The 19,380-nt window shown below is 39.0% G+C and overlaps 2 protein-coding genes across 24 annotated transcripts in view; one reads left to right on the plus strand and one right to left on the minus strand.

The window, feature by feature from the left end:
• FRRS1 (ferric chelate reductase 1) overlaps positions 1-6,832 on the plus strand; it is a 31,692-nt gene extending 24,860 nt beyond the window's left edge. For all 23 annotated transcript variants that reach the window (XM_068952325.1, XM_009685957.2, XM_009685954.2 and 20 more), the window contains 5 exons: positions 879-976; positions 1,168-1,226; positions 2,247-2,390; positions 3,572-3,633; positions 3,734-6,832. In XM_068952325.1, coding sequence (XP_068808426.1) covers positions 879-976; positions 1,168-1,226; positions 2,247-2,390; positions 3,572-3,633; positions 3,734-3,826 — 456 coding nt within the window. In that variant the 3' untranslated portion in view covers positions 3,827-6,832. The remainder of the gene's footprint in view (positions 1-878; positions 977-1,167; positions 1,227-2,246; positions 2,391-3,571; positions 3,634-3,733) is intronic.
• A 2,703-nt stretch (positions 6,833-9,535) lies between these two features.
• Positions 9,536-19,380, minus strand: part of PALMD (palmdelphin) — a 57,056-nt gene continuing 47,211 nt past the window's right edge. Inside the window, exons 5-9 of the mRNA XM_009685951.2 lie at positions 18,218-18,332; positions 17,255-17,288; positions 17,064-17,171; positions 15,259-16,353; positions 9,536-11,110 (exon numbers count right to left, since the gene is read on the minus strand). Of these exons, the coding sequence (XP_009684246.2) occupies positions 11,067-11,110; positions 15,259-16,353; positions 17,064-17,171; positions 17,255-17,288; positions 18,218-18,332 (1,396 nt within the window). The 3' untranslated portion in view covers positions 9,536-11,066. The remainder of the gene's footprint in view (positions 11,111-15,258; positions 16,354-17,063; positions 17,172-17,254; positions 17,289-18,217; positions 18,333-19,380) is intronic.

Here is a 19,380-nt window from a genome sequence, read left to right on the forward strand (position 1 = left end):
TTCAAAACCTAGTAACACAAAAGAGGAATGTTACCTTCTTTAGCTCTACTTGAAAAGCTTCAGTCATTCATGCTTTCCTTCTTTCCTTTGTTCTCCCAAATAAAGTCTTTGCTCACAGGTGTTTTTTTTTTGTTTGTTTTTTATGAACTGAATCATTCGTCTTTCCAGTTCCTCAGAGAGATTGGACTGGGGGGCGGGCGGTGAGGATGGGAAAGGTGACTTACTAACCTGGTAAATCTCTTACCTTCAGTTCTCCTAATAATAAGTGTTATGAACTTGGATTTGAGCAGCTGCATCCAGTGATTCAGCTTAGGCTGGACTCCAGATAGAGACTGTTTACCTGTTGCTGTCCCTTGTGTTATATCGGTGCAAGGTGATATCAGAAATTGGCAAGCCATGAGAGGAATCTGCACTGAAGGCAGGAGAAGAATGTGGTCACAGGCATGAGGTGATATCTAGGAGCTAGGGAAATTCAGTAAAACGTTTAGGGTGAGATTAGAACAGGTAGGGTGAGAACAGAGACCAGTACTGGCAGGAGTTAAGAAACAGGCCTTTCCTGAAGAAACAGAATTGAGGATGAAGAGCTCGGAGCAACAGCTGCTACAGTCATATTGCTATCTGCTGTTCAGCTGGTAGAATTTCTCCATATAGCAAAAAGGTGGAACAAATCCTGGGTAGGCTTATCAGCATCTGGTGTTGCTGAGGAGAACTAGATATATCCAGCTGCAAGGCAGGTTATTGTGTCCTGTAGCCACTGCCAGTATAAATACAATGCTATATACACCACTATAAAGTACTAAGACAAGTTTAAATAAACTGAGGTATTTTTCTGTATCCTTATATAGATATGATACTAAAGAAAAACATCCTCTGTTTAGCAAGCAGGTTTTCATCCATTTCTTGGCTGTACTGTGATGGCCCTGGCAATTTTTCAACCTCTCATGGCAGGTTTCAGACCATCTCCACATGCACCAAGGTACTCAAAACTCACTGATTAATTATTACTTAAATTATAACTTATTAAATTATAGCCGCAACATTTAAATATGCCTGTTCTTATGAAACACTTTTTCATTGTTATCTATTTTAAATGTACCTTTTCCTCATCCTGTGAAATCTTTTCTTCCAAATTAAGTAATCAGTGAAATGCTTTCCTTTGTTTTATAGGAGGCAATTGTTTAACTGGTTTCACTGGAGTACTGGTACAACAGCTAGAATACTAGCTGGTGAGTAGTAGTAGTTGTAACTCCCTTTTAAGTGATTGTTGTTCATAATCTGGGCTATTGCTCTCCTAAAGTGCCTAGACCTGTTGGAACTCCACAACCAAATGTCTGTGATGCTAGCTCGTGCGATCTCAACGGGATCTCCTGTGGCATGAGGCAGATTACTTCAGTCTTCAAATCAATTTAAAAAAAATCACCAAAACAATTTAATTGCTTGTTTAATTGTGGATTACATATTTGATGTGTTTGGCTAATGTTGAGCCCTGTATATGCTTATTTCAAGAGAATGTTCAAAATTATGTCTTATTCTCTCTCACCTCATGGTTTCCACCTCTTAACATGAGCTATGGCTATTCTTTCTTTTCTTGCTGGCCACCTTCTCTGTGGGTTTAAGTGGCAATCAGGTTCAGCTTTAGGGGAACGAGTAGCTCAGTAACACCATGGAGATTGCAGATGAATTTGAGGGATCTTTAAGAGGACCACTTCTATTAGTTTGTTTTTTCTCTTGAATCTCTTTTTCCTCTTGGAGAATTTGAGGATATTGTTCTTACAGTAACATACGTCAATAATTCAAGGTTATTTAATGGGAGGGGAAATTCACTCAGAACCGTAAGTTGGTGATCTTTCTGTTTTTGGAGACAAGCTTCCACAAGCAGCTTAAGCATATAAGTTCAGGTGGCTGTGGTGGTCTTGACATAGTCACAAATGCTAGTGTTGGTGTGACTGCATAAGGGACTGATCAGGCTGAAAAGTCTCCTGGCCTCCTCTTCCCTTCCTGCTTCCCATCCATTCTTTTCCCTTCTTCCCCTTCACCACACCCCCCATCCCTCCCTTGCTCTCTCTTCCCGCCCCCCCCCCCCCCCCAAAAAAAAAGGAACTTTTAGCTGGATGCGCACCTTCACCATGCTCCCCATGCACCTCTAGGCAGTTTGTAGGAAATGTACTGCCAAAGGTGTTGAGAGAGTATTGTCAATTGCCCTGGAGCAGCATCCTCAGTGTCTTTATCTTGTTTTTATTGGCTAGTGGTAACTATGTTCTTGGGAATGGATCTACCAGCACTTGACCTACCAGACCCGTGGGACACCTATACAATGATTGGTTTTGTAGCTTGGCATGTTGGAATTGACGTTCTTCTGGAAATACACAGCTACTGCCTCATACGTAAAGGTACAAACCCGGCAAAGCTCCTGTTGTTACCTTGTTTGCTGAGGACTGCAAAATGCAAAAATATAACTTGAGTGGAATGAATCTCAAAAGGAGTTTGCTGGCCTCTAGCTTGCAAGCTGAGGGGAATATCTCTCAAGTAATGCTGTGATGCTTCTGTACGAAGTGGCATGGGACTAAATCAGCTCTCAAGACTGAAGTGTTACAGGAATACTTTTTTAATGCTATCTTAAATGGTGGCTTTTTTTTTTTCCTTAAAATCACATTTCATGGGGACAGACTGAATGTGTTTGTGTGCATGTTTTTCAGAGAATCTATCACTTATTGGTTGGATGGGTAGAGTCCAGATTGATTCATGCAGATTTAATCTGCATGTTATTGTCACAAATTGCTGGTATGAAGGGCTGTTCTTGCATGAGTGAAGTGATCAGAAACCTAAGCACAAACACTTGAAACTTTGATTGAACAGGGAAGCTAAGGTGAAATCCTGACTCCAGTATATCTAGTAAAGAGACTGATAGTAAAGGATAAGAATTTCATGGGGAATTCTTAGCCTCACTGAAAGGAGATTACTCTGCACATGTAAATGACCTGTATCTGGGGAGAAGAAACACCTACAGAATTGAGGAAAGGTGATTAGGTAAAAGACTGTATAAGGTGGCATATGGAGAAGGAATGATTAGAAACGATGTGAATTTAAATTGAACTGCACTAATGATCTCCTAGAAATAGAGGAATTGGCCTAAAATGTTTGAACAATGACTATTCTTCTCTTGGCTAACTTAAAATACTTCTTTATGAAATTTACTTATTTTAAAATGAAAAGGGAAAGGTTTTAGATCAAACAAATGTCTTTTTCAACTCGAAAGTCTGTTTTGGTTATTTGCTCTAGGAAAAGGTGAGACAAACTGTTTTGTCACTGCAGTGGCCAAAAGTAGTTGTAGTTGTTGTTTTTTAAGTCAACTCAAAACCATTAATCACTTGTGCTATGAACATAATGCAGGTCGTGACAGACAAAATGAGATTCTTCCAAGTGCTGTTCAAAAACAGGTTGAAGATGTATTCTTTGTTGATTTGATGCTGTATGGGACTGAATTATTTAATTATAGAATCAAGAGTTCTGCAACATAAAAGCAACTTCTTAAGAGCAGTGCTAACTGAACTTTTTTCCTTCCCACTAACAGTTGAAGTGATAGAGGATGACAGAATACAGATATTGCAGTCACTCACGTCTGCAGAAGCAGAGGTAAGTCACCGTTTTGTAAATACTGCTATGGGATGATTATTTGTTTAAAATGATAAAATAGACTGACACTTCTATGGCTTTTTTTCCCCTTCTTTTGCAGGGTCATCTATTTAAACAGGTTGTGTTAACCATCTACATCTGTGGAAATATAGTGTTTCTCATTGCCTTCCTGGCAGCAGTCAACCAAATCTGAAATAAGTCAATCCATGAAAGTCATTGAAAGTTTTGCAATGAAATATTGTGCAACTGAAAAAACAAGGAATCCTCTTTATTGCAACTTTTCCCTCCACATCTCCCTGAAGATGCAATTGAAGAATAATAGTGTATATGCATCAAGTTCAGTGTTAGGGAGGACTACGTTCAAATCTATAGAAGGATTCTGCGGTCCTGCCAAAGCTGTCTTCTGATGTGATTTTTAGTGGGAGTCTTTGCCTGAGTAAGGAATAATGTTTATATTTTAAGTGCAGTAATTTAACTGATTGTAGCTTATAGGTTAAGAAGATTGAGATGAAGTGCTGAAAACATTGTTTTGGTAGTCACAGTTCCCTAAACCTTTTGTGAATATTACTGAGAAAACTGAAAAGACTGATCCCAGATCTATCGTATCTGTTCACTTTACTTGTGTTCTACTGGTATGTGATGCAACAACTTGCTGCTTGTGATAGTTTTGTGTGTTACAAAAAAATCAGAGTGAAAAACAGTCACAAATGCGGGTTGATGCATTGGATCAACATTGTCACACATCTTTGCAATTCAATACAAAAACTATTCTCTCTACTCTAAGAGCAGTACAAATACAAGCATATGGGTTTGGGAACTTCAGTCCATTAGTAAAGCCACTGTTTGCATCACTCATAAAACACTGCTCTGTTCCCCCAGTGCTTCTAAATCATAAAGAGAAAGTCTGTCTGCAATACAAGTGCAGTATAAACTAGTTGTGCTGGTCAGAAAAACTGGAACAGAAAAGCTATCACAAGATATGTAAGGATTTCTGTATTTTGCTGTCTCTGGCCACTTGTGGTTTCTGCATTACTTTTCTGAATGAGTGAGATGGACTTAAGCCATTTGACTGCTAAACAGAAGTGCACATGTTTGCTCAGTAATGTTGCAGTTGTATTTGACTGTGTTGTTGAGTGAAATGGAGATTAGGAGTTGGTTTGACTTCAGGAAGAGTATGTTCTGTCAATGTTAAGTGAGTCCTCTGAGCTGGCACATCTAGGAGACTTAATTATCTTTATAAGCATGTGGAAGGGCATTTTTAGTCACTAAAAGATTTATCTAAATAATAGGAACTAGGTACAGAAAATGGAAAGAGACTATGTTCTTTAATTTGCTTAATTATGAAAAGAAACTCTTTAAACAGAATCTCAGACATGTGCCCTTAATATGCCATGCAGTACAGTGCTTTGCAGGCAAAGCAATACACCTATTCTTGCAGCACTAAACAATTTGCTTCCACGTATCATTACTGTTCTTGATCATCACGAAAGTACCGATATAGCCGTAACACCTTGGAACGTATTTTCAGCCCAAGGCTCATAAGCTAACTGGGGAAAAGAAGTGGTGGGGGAATTGGAGCCTGGTTTGGCATAGACCTTTTCAGAAACATCTTTCTATTTCCTAATGGCCTGGTCTAAAATATTAATACATGTGGATCAATTAAATGGAGAAAACGACTACTTAAGCTGTCTATCTTCTGTCTCTTTCTTCATCTCCCCAAATCCACAATGCAGCTGGCTGCAGAAACAGTTCTCCAGCAAGCTACAAGCTAATGCTCATAGTCATGTACCTTCTCCCTGTTGGCTGCTCCAGTAACCAGGTTGGCTGCTCCAGTAACCAGGTTGGCTGCTCCAGTAACCAGGTTGGCTGCTCCAGTAACCAGGTTGGCTGCTCCAGTAACCAGGTTGGCTGCTCCAGTAACCAGGTTGGCTGCTCCAGTAACCAGGTTGGCTGTAAGAGCATGTACAGAGCAGTGACTAATCCTATTGTAAGCAGTAGCAGTAGGCTGTGAGTGGGTGTGAGTTGAGTTGTCCCCCTTCTCAGCTGGAAAAGTAATTTGTAGATAGAGAAGGGGAGACTATGAAGAGCTATGGCAAAACCTAGGCTGAAAGGCAAGAAATATATGGCTGATCGTGTGGTTTTTGGTTGCTGGGTGCTTTTTTCTATTGTGTGGTGTTTTTTAATCAGGGTTTTGGAGGACTATGTTTTTGTATGCTATGAGTTTACAGAAGAAAATTTCTCAATCCTAGACATGATTGGTGGCCTTTTAAATTTAAGTCAATACTAAATTCTTTCTGTAATTTGATAGCTGTGTGGTATTGTTCTCCTGTGACAATGAATACAAAGTTTTTAAAACATGAATGAAAATACCATAATTCAAGCTTTTTTGTCTCTTAGTTTTTATCTAAGTAAAAGATATCACGTACAAACTGGAAAAAGAACCACCTTGCATAGCAGTAAGTGGAGATTGTCTATTTGCTTTATGGATGTTTATTTTCTAAATTAAAGCTGTCTGGATGCTCACTAGAGAAACTCCTATTGAAAACGGATGTTAAAATAGTTGCGCTCTCTTGTACGGAGTTGCTCTTTATCAAGAGGGAAAGATTCTTGTTTCAAATTTAATGCCAGCTATAAAGATGAAAAACTGTTAGTTGCTCTTTAGATAACTTTTTTTTTCTTTCCCAGTACTAGCAGCATTGCAGTTTGTGAAGCTTTATGCCCTGCTCTGCCATATTGATTGAAAGTCTTGTTAAATTTGATATATGCATGGAGTTTTTTTCTCCTCCTGTGTGATTAGTAAGAGGAAGCAATGCGTGATTATCTTCTAGTGACTCTCCCAAAATTCCTTGCTTTTAAAAAAACAAAAACAAAAAACCAACCACCTATGGAAATGTTTGACATCAGCAGAAAAAAAAGATGCTAAGCAGTTTGGTTCTAGAGCTACTGATGGCTGTTGTATTCTTTCTCCTCTCATTGATTGATTGGTAACTTATGATCTTGTTTAGAAGAAAATACCTATTGCTTTACCTCATCAGAGTCCTACTGAATTCAATAGGACTCTTTTGCAGGGAGAGATAGAGAAGATTTCGGTGTTCTTTTACTGTTATGTTAAATTTATGATGACAAATCAACATTAGTATATCTCTTGTGTTCTTCTGGGCAGGCAAACACTACCAATAAAGTAGAAATTTGTTCATGATTAGTTTCACAACAAGAAGCTTACTATTTTGAGGTAGTTGTATTTGAGTTGCATGCAGCCTCAAAATACTGGTCATCTACTTTTGTCTTACACAGAAATTCTGTTTTTGGCACGTGCTTCACATGACGACTAAGTGATGAAAATAACTTGAATGCAATTGATTTCACTGTTACTTTGCTTTAATTGGTGAACTTTTTTGCTAGAGGACATGCAGACTGCATGTGACATGCAGACTTTCTGTGAAATAAGAAAACGTATGCCTCTTTCTCTTCCACACACTGAACATACACTATTTCCTGTGGCGTTTGTCAAAAAACACCAGGTGGGGAGACTTCTTTGTATGTATTGTAGTGGTGCCAATGTTTTTCCTTTTCCCAGATTCAAAGACTAGAGATAGATTACTTGCCTTTTGTTTTCCGTTACAAATTATAACACTATGTGGCACTCTTGTTCAAATAACTGCTTTTGGGGTTTTTTTTTTTTGGGCTTTTAATTTTTCAGTTTGAGACATGTGAGGGATGTCCAAAACAGGAAGAAAATGTTCATAAACTAACTGTAAATGTTCTCAAACTTTATTAAATAACTAGATCTTTAAATTCAAGACAGTTCATATGGATAGATGTAATGAAATGGATACTTACCTATGTCTATGCTTAAACAAACTTTTGTTTGAATAATTATAGCCTGTTTTGTTTTGTCATGTATGTAAAATGTGCTCCGCACAAACGTGCGTGCTCTTCCACACAACTTTCTTGCGATGAATTGCAGTCATTGAGGGGAAGAACTGTAGTCCACATCTTCATGCAGATATTAATGTCAGTTATTATTGTAAGCCTGCACTGAAAGTTGAAGTAAGGGGGATTTCTACTGCTATGTGTGAGTAGAAGGTTGGTTAAGAAGGAAGATCCACTAGTGCTCCTCAGGTTCTTTGCCCGCATCAGTCTGATCCCAAGCCCTCTAAAAGGGGGGTGTGTGTGAAGGGGAGAAGTGGTACCTGCCTGAAGCAGTGACACAGCAGAACTGGCACCGGAAATGTGCTTCAGGTGGGTCTCAATACCATTTATTTAGCTCAAGGTGGGGGTAAATTCTACTTACTGTCCAGCTTCTGCTTTCAGTCTTCCTTGCACTGTGGAAAAAATGATATTGTAACAGCGTACTACAAAAGCTGAAAATCGGCATCACAGTGAACCTTATGATAATCACTCTGGCCAAATGATGCTGTGCAAAGGATCCTAGCTTTGGCCTTGTTTCAGAGAGGCTTTTGTTTTGCTGGACCCTAGATATGGTCAGCTTCAATTGTGAATTGAGACCTTGTGTGGCATTTGTATTGAAGTTTGAGACAAGATAAAAGAGATGATTTACCTTCTTGCAGTTCCTTTCTTGTTAATATAGGCTGTGGGAGAGCTGAGGGGCTGCAGGACTCGGCTGATGAATATCCCAGCTTCCCAGAAACATACAAATCTTGAGTGCTCCGGTTTGTTTCTCTATTTCCCCCAAATTAATGATTTGATATCCACGCCGCTACCTAGCTAGCGTTCTGTGTACAGGTAGTGTAATAGTGTCGGATGAGACTAAACTGCCCCTCAAAGTAAACTGAGTAGTTTTAGTATGAGTCGTCAGAATAGCTGCACATGGTTGAAAGCAAGATTTTTTTTGAGCCTAGTATTCTGTCTCCAAAGGTGGCTATAATGAGCGCTTAGGGTAAGAGATGTGACAAGATTAGTGGTTTTTTTTTTTTTTTTTTCCTTCCCAGCAAAATCTCCTTGCTGCTTCCCAGAATCTGTAAGAGTGTGCTGAGCCTGCAACTGGGCCATGAAGCTCTGTAGCTGCTGGTGGATTTATCCACAAAGTGTGTAATGCATTCTGAAACAATCCACTCATGTTTTGGTCTTCCCTTTAGTTATTCACTGTGAGAAAGTATTTTCTAGTTTTGTTTTAAGCCTGTTTCTTGATACCCTCATTTAATGACCTCAATTTTGTTTCATCTTCCTACCGCTATCATAGCCTGTAGGCCTCTGTCATACCCATATCTTACTGTCTTTTTTCTGTAGGACTGCTGCTGTATTTAGCCATTTTGTACTTTTGATAACCTTCATTGCCCTTCTCTATTCGTCTCTTTAGAGATGGGGTGACCAAAGCTACTCAAGATGTAAATATACAACGCTCTGCCATAGTTACATTTTGGTTTGTTTTTCCCTTCCTTTCCTAACGAGTCCCCAGTCCTCCTTGCTTTTGTGGCTCATAAGCATGGAGCTGATATTTTCAGAAGACTATCTGAAATAGTGCCAAGATCCCTCCCTTCCTCCCTCCCCACAAGAGGTTGGGAGTATCTTGCTGAGAGTGCTCCTTGTGCTATGTACAGTTAAGGTTACTTTTCTTTTTTACATTACTCTTCATGTGTCAGTAGTGAATTTCACCTGTCAGTTTAGTACACAGTTACTCTGTCTCTTTGCTGTCTGCTTTGTTTTAAACTTTCAACTGCTTTGAATAATACTATGTTGCTCCTTTTTCCAGATCATTTAAGTTTGATTAGCAGTACAGGTCCACCTTTGAGAAGGAAATTCAAACTAACAAAAAAGATTAGGGTTGAAGGTAACTCACTGCTGTTCTCCAAACCATCTAATAACAGGATAAAAAAAAAATAACGAAAAGCCCCCCAAAAAAACTTTTAAAAAAGAAACTGAAACACAGGAGAGACATGGAGAAAGTGTAATATAGTTGCATTTATTTGTTCTTATGTATTATGCCACTCTCCAGGCAACAATCTGTGACTGAAATTCTAAAATTTGAGATTACCTGATTCACTGTCCCATTTCAGACTGGGAGCTACCAACCCTTTAAAGGCTATGAGTCAGCTGATTGCGAGCACCGTGCCTCAGGGTGAGGTAGTAGCTTCAAGTTCCTGCTTTGAAATGAGGAAGGCCAGCAAAAAAATAGTTACAGCTGGTTTTTGCTGGTGTATAACATCCAAGTCAGCTCTACTAGAATAATGTAAGCTGAGCTGTATCTACTTAGTGATTCACAACAGCCAAAGACCTAGCAAAATAACTTTATCACTCTGATTTGAATATAAGGATGTAGTGCTGTGAGGCATTTTTTCCCCTCATGAAATAGGGAGTGAAATAATCTGACTTGTGTGTTGTTTTGCAGGTGTAGCTTTACTTTATGGCTGCTTAAAGGGCCCCAGCTGCTCCCTCATATGTTGAGTTGACCTGTTCATTGGTGGGAGCCTTGGGACTGTGCTGGACAGCTGTGTCCAGCAGTGGTAGCAACTGATGGCAGATCTGCAGCTGCAGAGCAGGTTACAGACAGATCAGCATTTCTGATGGGAGACTTTCACTACTTCTAGATCCCCTGGCCAATCAAAATCTATGTGCTCAGTAGTATTTTCTAGTGATGGACAAGTGCCTGCCTGTTTGGCAACCAGTTTCTTGGGAAAGCAGGGCCTTCAGTAGTGAGTGAGCAGGTAAAGTCATGGTTGGGAGGTTAGGCTGTTTGTAGTACTGTGCACAGGATGTATAAGGCTCTGGGTGGGGAGCATGCCGTGATGTGGAGAGGAAGGAAGGTCTTAGAATGGCTGTATTGTCATACATAAAATAGAAGGGTGGCTGGATTGTGGTGCTCTAGAAGCATCTAAATACTTAAATGCAAACTTTGCTAATTTTGGTTTATATTTTTGTTACTTAAAAAGGAATGTTTTAAATTTTGGCCAAGGTGGTATGCTTGGAAACCGGTCTCTTATATTTACACTTCTTCCTGCTTCTATCTTACATGTCTAGTTTTTCATTAACTAATGTCTTTATTAGGAAAATGCCGGGACGGCATTTTCAATCAAAAGTCAGTTAGATTGGTACACTTCCCAGGACATTCTTTCACTTTGAAGTTCCATGGAGATGTGTGTTTATCTGCTTTGTGTGTATAGTAACAGTATATGCCTTATTGTGGGGACAGGTATGCACATATCTTCATATTTGCATGTACACTGCATTTATGGTCTTGGGAAACATCCCATTGCCTTCAGCAAAATCCAGGATTTGATCTGCATGTATGTGGCAGTTGGTCAAGTCTGAAAGTCTGTTAATGTTCATTGGTTTATGCAAAGGCAAAATAACCCAGATGCGTAAAATAAAGGAGCAAAAAAAGCATTGAAGTTCAAAAAAAGTATGTTGAAGAAACTCTTCTTAGCTTTATTCTGCTTTGAGTAATAAACTTTACTTCCATGTCATTACAGCTGTTAAATCACCTTTTTCCCCAGCTTTGCCATTCTCATCCTCAGAGCTGCAAAAAGAAAACAAAGAAGCCATTGAATTTTGTGACCAACTTTCTGATGCTGAGTCTCCTTATTTAGAGTAATGAAGAATACACATACCTCCAGTGGTTAATCCGACAGAATAAGCATTGTTTTAGTGTTACAGAAAGAAACCAGTAGAAGGCATTAGTTTGGTAACTTTACAGTAAAGCGTTATGTTAAGAATTTACTCCATTATCACTATTTGAAAATTAGCACAGCTCTTTTCCACACTTGATTGTGTTACCTTCACTATTGCATAGCATACAGATGGTATTGTCCTTGACTGGATGCTGACGGATTAAAAGGATGCATGAATAATTAAACAAAAGTCTTGGTTTAAACCAAATTCTTAAGTGCAAGCTATAACTACGTGGAATCCTTTTCCTTTAGTGTTAATATTCACATAAATTTTTCCCCTTAGTGGTGTATGTTTGGGTGGGAGTCAGTCATACTCCTGATCTGCGCGTGAAAAGTAACTTGGTATGTGCGCACACGTTAGTATGGCTATGGTCTGTAGGTGTGTGGAATGCAGGTTAGTTTGAAAATGACAGTGCAGATGATTAAACACTAAGGTTATTTCTAGAACAGCAATATAATGCTATTGTTCAATATGTAAGGCCCTCCCTCCCATGATCTGAGAAAGCAACAGGATTAAGCACTGTTTAGCACTCCAGCCCTCTACCTGTTAGATTGAAGAATCACTCTAAGTAGCACAAGTCTCTTCCCTTCACCCTGCATGTTTTTCTGCACTGAGAAACAGTGGGATCAAGGCAGCTGTTTACTTGATTTATGCAGGTCAACAAATGTTGACCTAGAGTTATGTTTTGAATGCTGAAGTTTGTTGCAAATCGTGGAAGCATCAGTGTGTAACCTTATATCGTAGGACCGCACTTATAAAGAGCCTGTGTACTGCTTGTAGACCAAGGAATTTTGATGGATTAGGATCCTGGCTATGGTTTGAGAGAGAAATTGGTCAGATGCTCGGTTTAAAAACACATCACTGGACTATTGGCTATGTTTTGCTCTCTATTAGAAAGAGTTTTATTGCATGTTACTTTCTTCAACACAAGTGTTGTGTTTTCCAAGGTTGCAGTACTTAAGTGGTAAGGGGAAAAAATTAGCTCATTTGGACCAGCTACCTGCCAAAAGCCTTGGGACTCCCGCTTTTCCCATAAGAGGCTGTTTCATACTGTCAGGAGATTTTCCTACCTATTCAGCTTCAGTTTTCCTTTCTTTGTTCATCCTACTATGTCTAGCCTTTATTCCATCCTAAGTACTTTTCCCTTAGGAGTATTGAATCTTCAAAACACTTGCAGACTAATTCATTTGACTGAAATTTAAAAAAGAAAATTAATAATGTGTAACACTGGGGTCCTAATTATAGCATTATGTCATCCTTTTCTCTATATGGTATTTCTGAAGGCATGCACACCTTGAGGTATTGATCCCCCACCAAGCTTATGGAGAAGGGAAAATCACTCCCATATGGAAAGATGTAAATCGTGCAATTCTGACTTCTGCATACAGATTGACACCTGGAACATTGCCTCTTGCTTGTCCTTGGCCTTCATTAACTTCTATAATAGTTTGCTCTGAAGATTCATTATTTTCCCAAAGCAAGATTGCCACATAAGGGACTTCCTGGTATGTCCTATACTTTCTTGCTTCCCATTCTCTTTCAGAGAGCCCTTGGTGCTTATTCTTCATATTCAAATACTGCAATTGCCTCAAAGCTTACATTTCCAAGAGGATTATTTTTTCTGTTGTATTGCTTGTTTTCTGTTGTATTGCTTTTTGCTTTAATAACGAATTATGAGGTACCAAAGATCATCTAACTCTTCTCTTTTTACAGGCATTATTAGAGTGAACCTGCTGTGCTGAGGCTGCAGTGATTGATTTGAAAACTTTTTTTTTTCTCTAAGAAATAGCTTTTTGTCATGCATTGTTCTAAGTATAAGAGGCTTTCCTGATTTTGTTTCCTTTTTAGAAGAAGCGGTAGGATTACAAAACTGCTTGGAAAAACTGAGTCATTTCCTAGCTTTTTCCACAGATCAAAACGTCCTAAGGATTGGTAATAAATAGTTTAGGGTGGGGAGGAGAAAGGAGTATGGCTTAGTTCCAGATTCAGTTGGGCACTTCAGGAAGTTCGCTTGGAGGCAGTGCTGAACATTGGGGGTGTATTATTATTATTATTATTATTTTTTGCTTCATTGAGGCAAGTCAAATTGCTATTGATTTAATTGGGGCCAGGATTTTTCCTAACTGGTTGTTTTCTCCTTGGTAAAGTACTGTGTAAGTCAGTGGATAAGACCAAATACAAACTAACAGAACAAATTCCTAAATGTCTTTACTAGATTTACAGTTATCCCTCTTCTCTGAAAGCCAGCATTTGTTTTCCACTAACCTCACAAGAGAGAGGACCCAGACTGTTCAGAGATTCTGTTAGTGGGAGAGGAAAGAAAGAAGTTTCAGAAGCTTCTTTCAGCAGTCAAAAGTAAGCAAAGATTGGTATATGCTCAGCTAGTATCTCATGGTCTGCATATGGCCACCAGAACGGTTCTGTTGGCACAGTTACTCCTTGCAGGCCCTCCTCCCCAGGATCTGTTCAGGAGCATGCACAGGGCAGGCTGCAGGACGAGTGAATTATTTTGGTAGCAACCAGCTTTTGCAGGGAGGATCCCTTCTCCATTGTATGCATGTACCTATATACATAGGGAGTGAAGGGAGTATCCCCAAAACAATGGGCTGGAGCAGTTGTTGGAATGACTTATCTTGCTTGCAGCCAGCTACTTCAGCTCCTGGTTGCTGGCATAGAGCTGTTGGCAGCAGCCTTGGTCCTGGAGGCCCCAGGAAAGTGCACAGATAGTAGAACTGGTGTCTGAGGGAAGCAAAGGTGTTGAGAGGTGACAGAAAAACTTAGTGATCTGAATGACCAGAAAGGCTGAGCATCACAGCTGGAATATTTCAGGTGATGTTGTACATGAATGAAGGAGGCTGATAATGCTTCTAAACCAAGAGCATCTTTACAGAATACTTACTGAGCAGCTTTTCCCAATCAATGCGCACTCATGCAAAAATACTTGAACTTCCTTATGTGGTCCAAAGACCACCCTCTCTTCTGGATATACTTGTATTGTAAAGAAATGCTGGACTGTCCGTGTGGTTTTAAACAGGGCCAAAACTTGCATTTTTCCTGTCAAATCCTCAAAATTATTGGGAATGTAGTCTGGGAGGGGAGCAGGGAGAGCATGTGGGATCAGAACGCCTGATCTTCCTATAACTCGAATGCAAAGTTCTTTGAAGTGGAATGTGACTCCTGTCTGAAATCTGCTTTTCTGTAAACATGCTTAAATGCATCTTAACTATATCCATTGAAGGGCAATGCAACTGTAAAAAGATCTCTGTCTTTCTGTAAGACCTTGCTATTGTTTTTCCAACCTTTTATAATAAAACTTTGCAGTAAGAAACAGACATCTTAATATTAAGACTAGAAAGAAACGTTAAGAAATAAAGACAGATTATACGGGCTAACCACATGTAGGGAGGAAAACTGTTTTGTCTTCATTCAAAAATTGTAAAAAAAAGTCTAAATCAGGTTAACAAATGTTAAAACTTGCATGAACATTATCAACGAGATTCTAGAAGACTGCAATGTAAAGCTGGTTATTATAGAATTTTTCTGATTTAAGGCGCAATTTGAATTATCTAGGAAGTAGTTAGAATATAGATAGGCACAAATAAATTTAATAAGGAGACCAGTATTAAGAAGCAATGCTGTTAGTTACTTGGTAGTAAATTAAAAATATTCTCGTGACTGAGGTAGCATGAATAGAACTTTTAATTGTCATTTTAAAGAGAACCCATTGTTTTAATCTTTCAAGATTACTGAAATGGATTTTCTGAGATAATTTCAAAATTTTGATATAGTAACTAGTGCAGTGCTCCAGAAGAAATACGTCAGCAGTAACAAAATGCAGTTGGCGTTTTTGAACAAACGAGTAAAGAAATGCTTAGTAGTTGCATATTAGTCTGTGAAACAATCCAAGCAGCAAAGTGAGACAGTTGCTAGCAGAGAGAGTACTGTCAGCTTGCTACATGAGCGAACAGCAGCGACATGGTTTTCCTTCTCTGTTACCTGTTAATGAGGGATCTTCAGTACCGTCCCCAGATACCTGGTTGTGAAGAGTGTGGTGTGTAGGTGAGCTTAAGCGTTCCTCTTGCTCTTGTAGGGAGACAGAAATTTTGTGAGGTGCTGTGTTCAGGTTCCCACCCAGCCTTCTCACGGAGATTGTCTGTGGGACTTCTGTGGTTTTCTGCCTGTTCAATGGCTGATAGACCTGACTGTAGTGGCCTACAGGGTGATACGATGGTTTCTCAGACTTGCTGTCATCTTCATCATCATCAATCATGACTAGTTCTGCTCGGATAACCCCGTCATATCTTGACGACTTTTCGTCTGCTTCCGCATCTTCATCAATGCGCTGATAACCCATGAAAATCATTGTAACTGGTTCTGAATCATCCACGTAACATGGTACAGCTTGGACAATGCTGTACTGAGCATCTTCCTCATCCTCTTGAGGGGCAGAAGATACTTCATTAAGACGGCAGGAATTTAAAGACCTTGCCTCGTGATGTTTTTCTCTTGTATTCTGGTAGGGTTTTAATTCCTCATGTGCAGTGTTTCTCTCTTCATTATATATCATCCTGTTCTCAGGATTAGTGTGTACTTTCTTCTCTGGCTGGGAAAGTACTGGAGAGGGAGACTTTGGATGTGTTACCTTTGGGAGATCAACACCATTTTCTTTATGTTGCTGCATGAAGGGTTCTACTGTACTGAAGAACTCTGTCTGATGATTGCTAAGTCCATTCGTATCTGTTTTGCGTTGGTCTTCCAGTTTTGGTCCAGGGACTAATTTATCCTTCTGAGGAGTAATTGGCCTGCAAAATTTGTTGGCAAACACAGGCTCATGATACTCTGTGGGAGACTTGGAATTTTTTTCAGTTGCCTGCCTTAGAAGGTCCTCCACCTCAACAGGAGCAAGTTCATCCATGCCATTTTGTGTTGTGTTGCAATTTGAGGACACTGCATAGACAGACTTCCTGCCATCATCATAGACTTTAATTCCTGTCTCTTTAAACTCGTTGGAGGGAAGAGGTATTGTTGATAATACTGTATTTTCTCCTGTCTTCATATCTTTTTCAACTTTAATTTCCATGGCAAACAATGCTGTTGGAAGAAACAGGTACTTAAAAACTGATAACGCAGCAGATGCAAAAAAAATAATTTAAGAGAGTCCTGATACTGAGAATGAACGTTAGAACCCAGTATAACATATTTGATAATTTATTCTCATTTTGAATCGCCTAGCTATCCTGTGAAAATTTCAGGAAGTGGGGGGGGACCCCAAATATTTTGTTTTGAATCTACTTCTGCAAGAAAAATCAGCCATTGAGGAGGCAGTTCTCATTATGCGATTCTGATTGAGAAGGCCAGGTTTAAACTTGACCTCAGGAGATATGCTGGGCAATAGCAGTTGAAGGAGCTCCATGTGCTGCAAGATTAGAGTCTTGGGTGCTCAGGGTAGGAGGCTTTGTAGTAGTTAGGAAATAACTTGACTAGATATTATTGCCTGATGGGTGTAACTGTTAATAGAAAATGTGTGGTATATGATACAAAAGGAGGAACTACTTCAACTTATGGTATAGGTGCTGGAATGTAGGGCTGGAGATTGTTTTCAACATTGACACTTTCTCGATGGTACGTTGCTTAAAGCCACGTCCTACCTTTCAATTTTAACAATGTTGATGATAAAAACAGATTAATTGAGAACAAGTTTGTCCCATATCTATAATCATTGTCCTAAAAGCATAACAGCTTCAATTTTTAAGAAGCTTTTGCAGTTGTTATATACCTTTGGAGTTAGTAACAAACAGTACCTTTTCTCTTTTCTTCATCTGTTGCAGCATGTCCTGCCCTTTTTAGTGCAGAGGGTCTGAAATACTTTGGAAGGTCAGGTATGTTGGCATATATGTAGTCTGCTGTCTCTGAATAAATAAGATTCACAATGCCTTTAGTATGCTTTTACTAACTTGTACAAGAAACTTATTAAAATTTTGACTAAACATACCTTCTTCAATTCCTGCTTTTTCTGCTTTCACAGACTAGAAAAGAGAACCATGTAACAATATAGGTGATTAGTCAGTTTTAAGAGATTGACTAGATAGTGTTTTGCTTTACCTGGTAGTTTTAAGTTTTTGTGGACACCAGTTTATATTGAGGTATACCTAAAGTGGAAACTTCTCAGAAGAACACTTGGAGCACGGCAGGTGGAAAAGTGAAACTTTCTCATGTATTTGGGCAGCACGTCCTGACTTTCTCTGTGTGATTTAGAGTTGTTAGAAGCTGTTAATGAAACAGGCTTGCACTGTGGCCCAGGGTGGTTGATTTCAAATATTTCCAAAGGCTCTACTCTGGCTCCCCAGTTTTGTTTATTCCTCTGTTTATTTTTAAAGTGCATGTGCATTTGTGTGCAAGAAAACTAGAAAACTGAGGCTGAGCTGCTTCATTATATTTTTAAAAGAAGGCTTAAGATGGTTTTTTTTTTTTTAAATGTCAAAATGACATTTTCACAAAGGCTAATGACTAATAGTAGTAAGGCATGTTTTCCTATAATCTCTCTCAGGGAGTCAGGAGAAAGCATGATGCAGTTTAGCTGGACAGATCAGCTTGAAGGAGTGCAAATAAGTCAGTCTTTGTGCTCGTGGCTTGCATCTATCTTCTGCTGAGATTGAAAGTTGCTGATTGGTGACAACCACAGTGCTATTTTTCATGATGTACTATAAATGAGTAATGATATGAATTGTCCTTCCCCCGCAAACAAAAGTATGGAGACATCTGGGTGCTTGAACAGTATAATTTCTTGTCTCCTGTAATTGAACGATTGTCATCTAGACAAAAGCTCATGAATTCTCACAGGATTCAGCTAGTTAATCTTTTACTGTTAAGTGTAAGTACTGCACACTAAGTGTTTACATCACTGTTGTTATGAATGAGTATGGAATTCTTACTTCTGTAATGGTTTGGCACTAACCTTGATTATGTCTTCTGTTGTTTTCTCAACTGACTTAAGTTTCCTTAAAATAGCTTCTTCGTTAGCTGAGATGTTCATTTCCTCTTTTTCCAGAGCCTCAATTTCTTTCTCCAGTCTGCAATCACAATTCCCTTTGATTTAATACCATGAGCAACGTTGTAGATTCAATACACTTTTAGAAGGGACATTAGCGGGACTGATTCCACTCACCCTGACAAATTTCACTCTAATATGGAACTGGCTTATGACTTCAGATACCTCAGGAACGATTGTGAAATTGGAATCATGCTCAGTTTTTTTTTTAAAAGGTACTTGCCATAAATTCCTTCCGAAACTACTTCGAAAACAGACACTGAAATTAACTTATTTTTCAAGAGGGAATGGATAAGGACCATACGTCCGCTGCTCCCCCCTGCCCCCCAGGATTTCCTCATCTTCAAATGGATTTTCTCTCATGTATTGTCTCAAGAAATATGATTACCCCTGTGTAATTGTGATGTGGGAAACTAGTCTAGACAGACACTAGGGTTATGACTTAATTCACTTGTCCCTTTATTCTGTATGTGCAATTGTACTGTAGATCACAAGTAGTACATTCTTTCACTCTAAGAACATAAGAAGAAAGTTCTTCTAACTGGCAATATGTAAAGGGTTAGAGTATATCACCTCATGCACTATACTATATTTATCCAAACGGAATTAGGTGGATCACATGTGGAAGAGAGTTCTACTCTGTCTACGACTAGAAGCTGCAATTCCAGAATAAGGGAGAAAAATACAGACAAAGGCATAGACTGTTGACCGCTATCCATGGAATCCAAATGACAATCGTATTTCTGAGGGATAGAGCTGGTATTGTATGCTGATGCATCAGGCTTTTGTTTTAATGGAAGTACTTGCAAATAAATAAAAATTATTTTTTATAGAACTAAAATAGATAAAGTAGCATTTCCTTATTTTCATATTAAAATTAGTTAATACAACTAGAAACCATAATAGTGATATGTTTTGTAGACTCTGAAGTGATAACTGTGTAGTCTTCAAAAACTAAGCAACCTGCATAGCAGAAGATGCTAGAAGGATTGAAGTTAGAAGCTTTGTTTTGTATTTGTTTTTGAATTGAGAACAAATACCCAAGATGATGGATGGGCTTTGTGATGGCA

Source organism: Struthio camelus, chromosome 8, assembly GCF_040807025.1.
Source record: "Struthio camelus isolate bStrCam1 chromosome 8, bStrCam1.hap1, whole genome shotgun sequence".
NCBI lineage: Eukaryota > Metazoa > Chordata > Aves > Struthioniformes > Struthionidae > Struthio > Struthio camelus.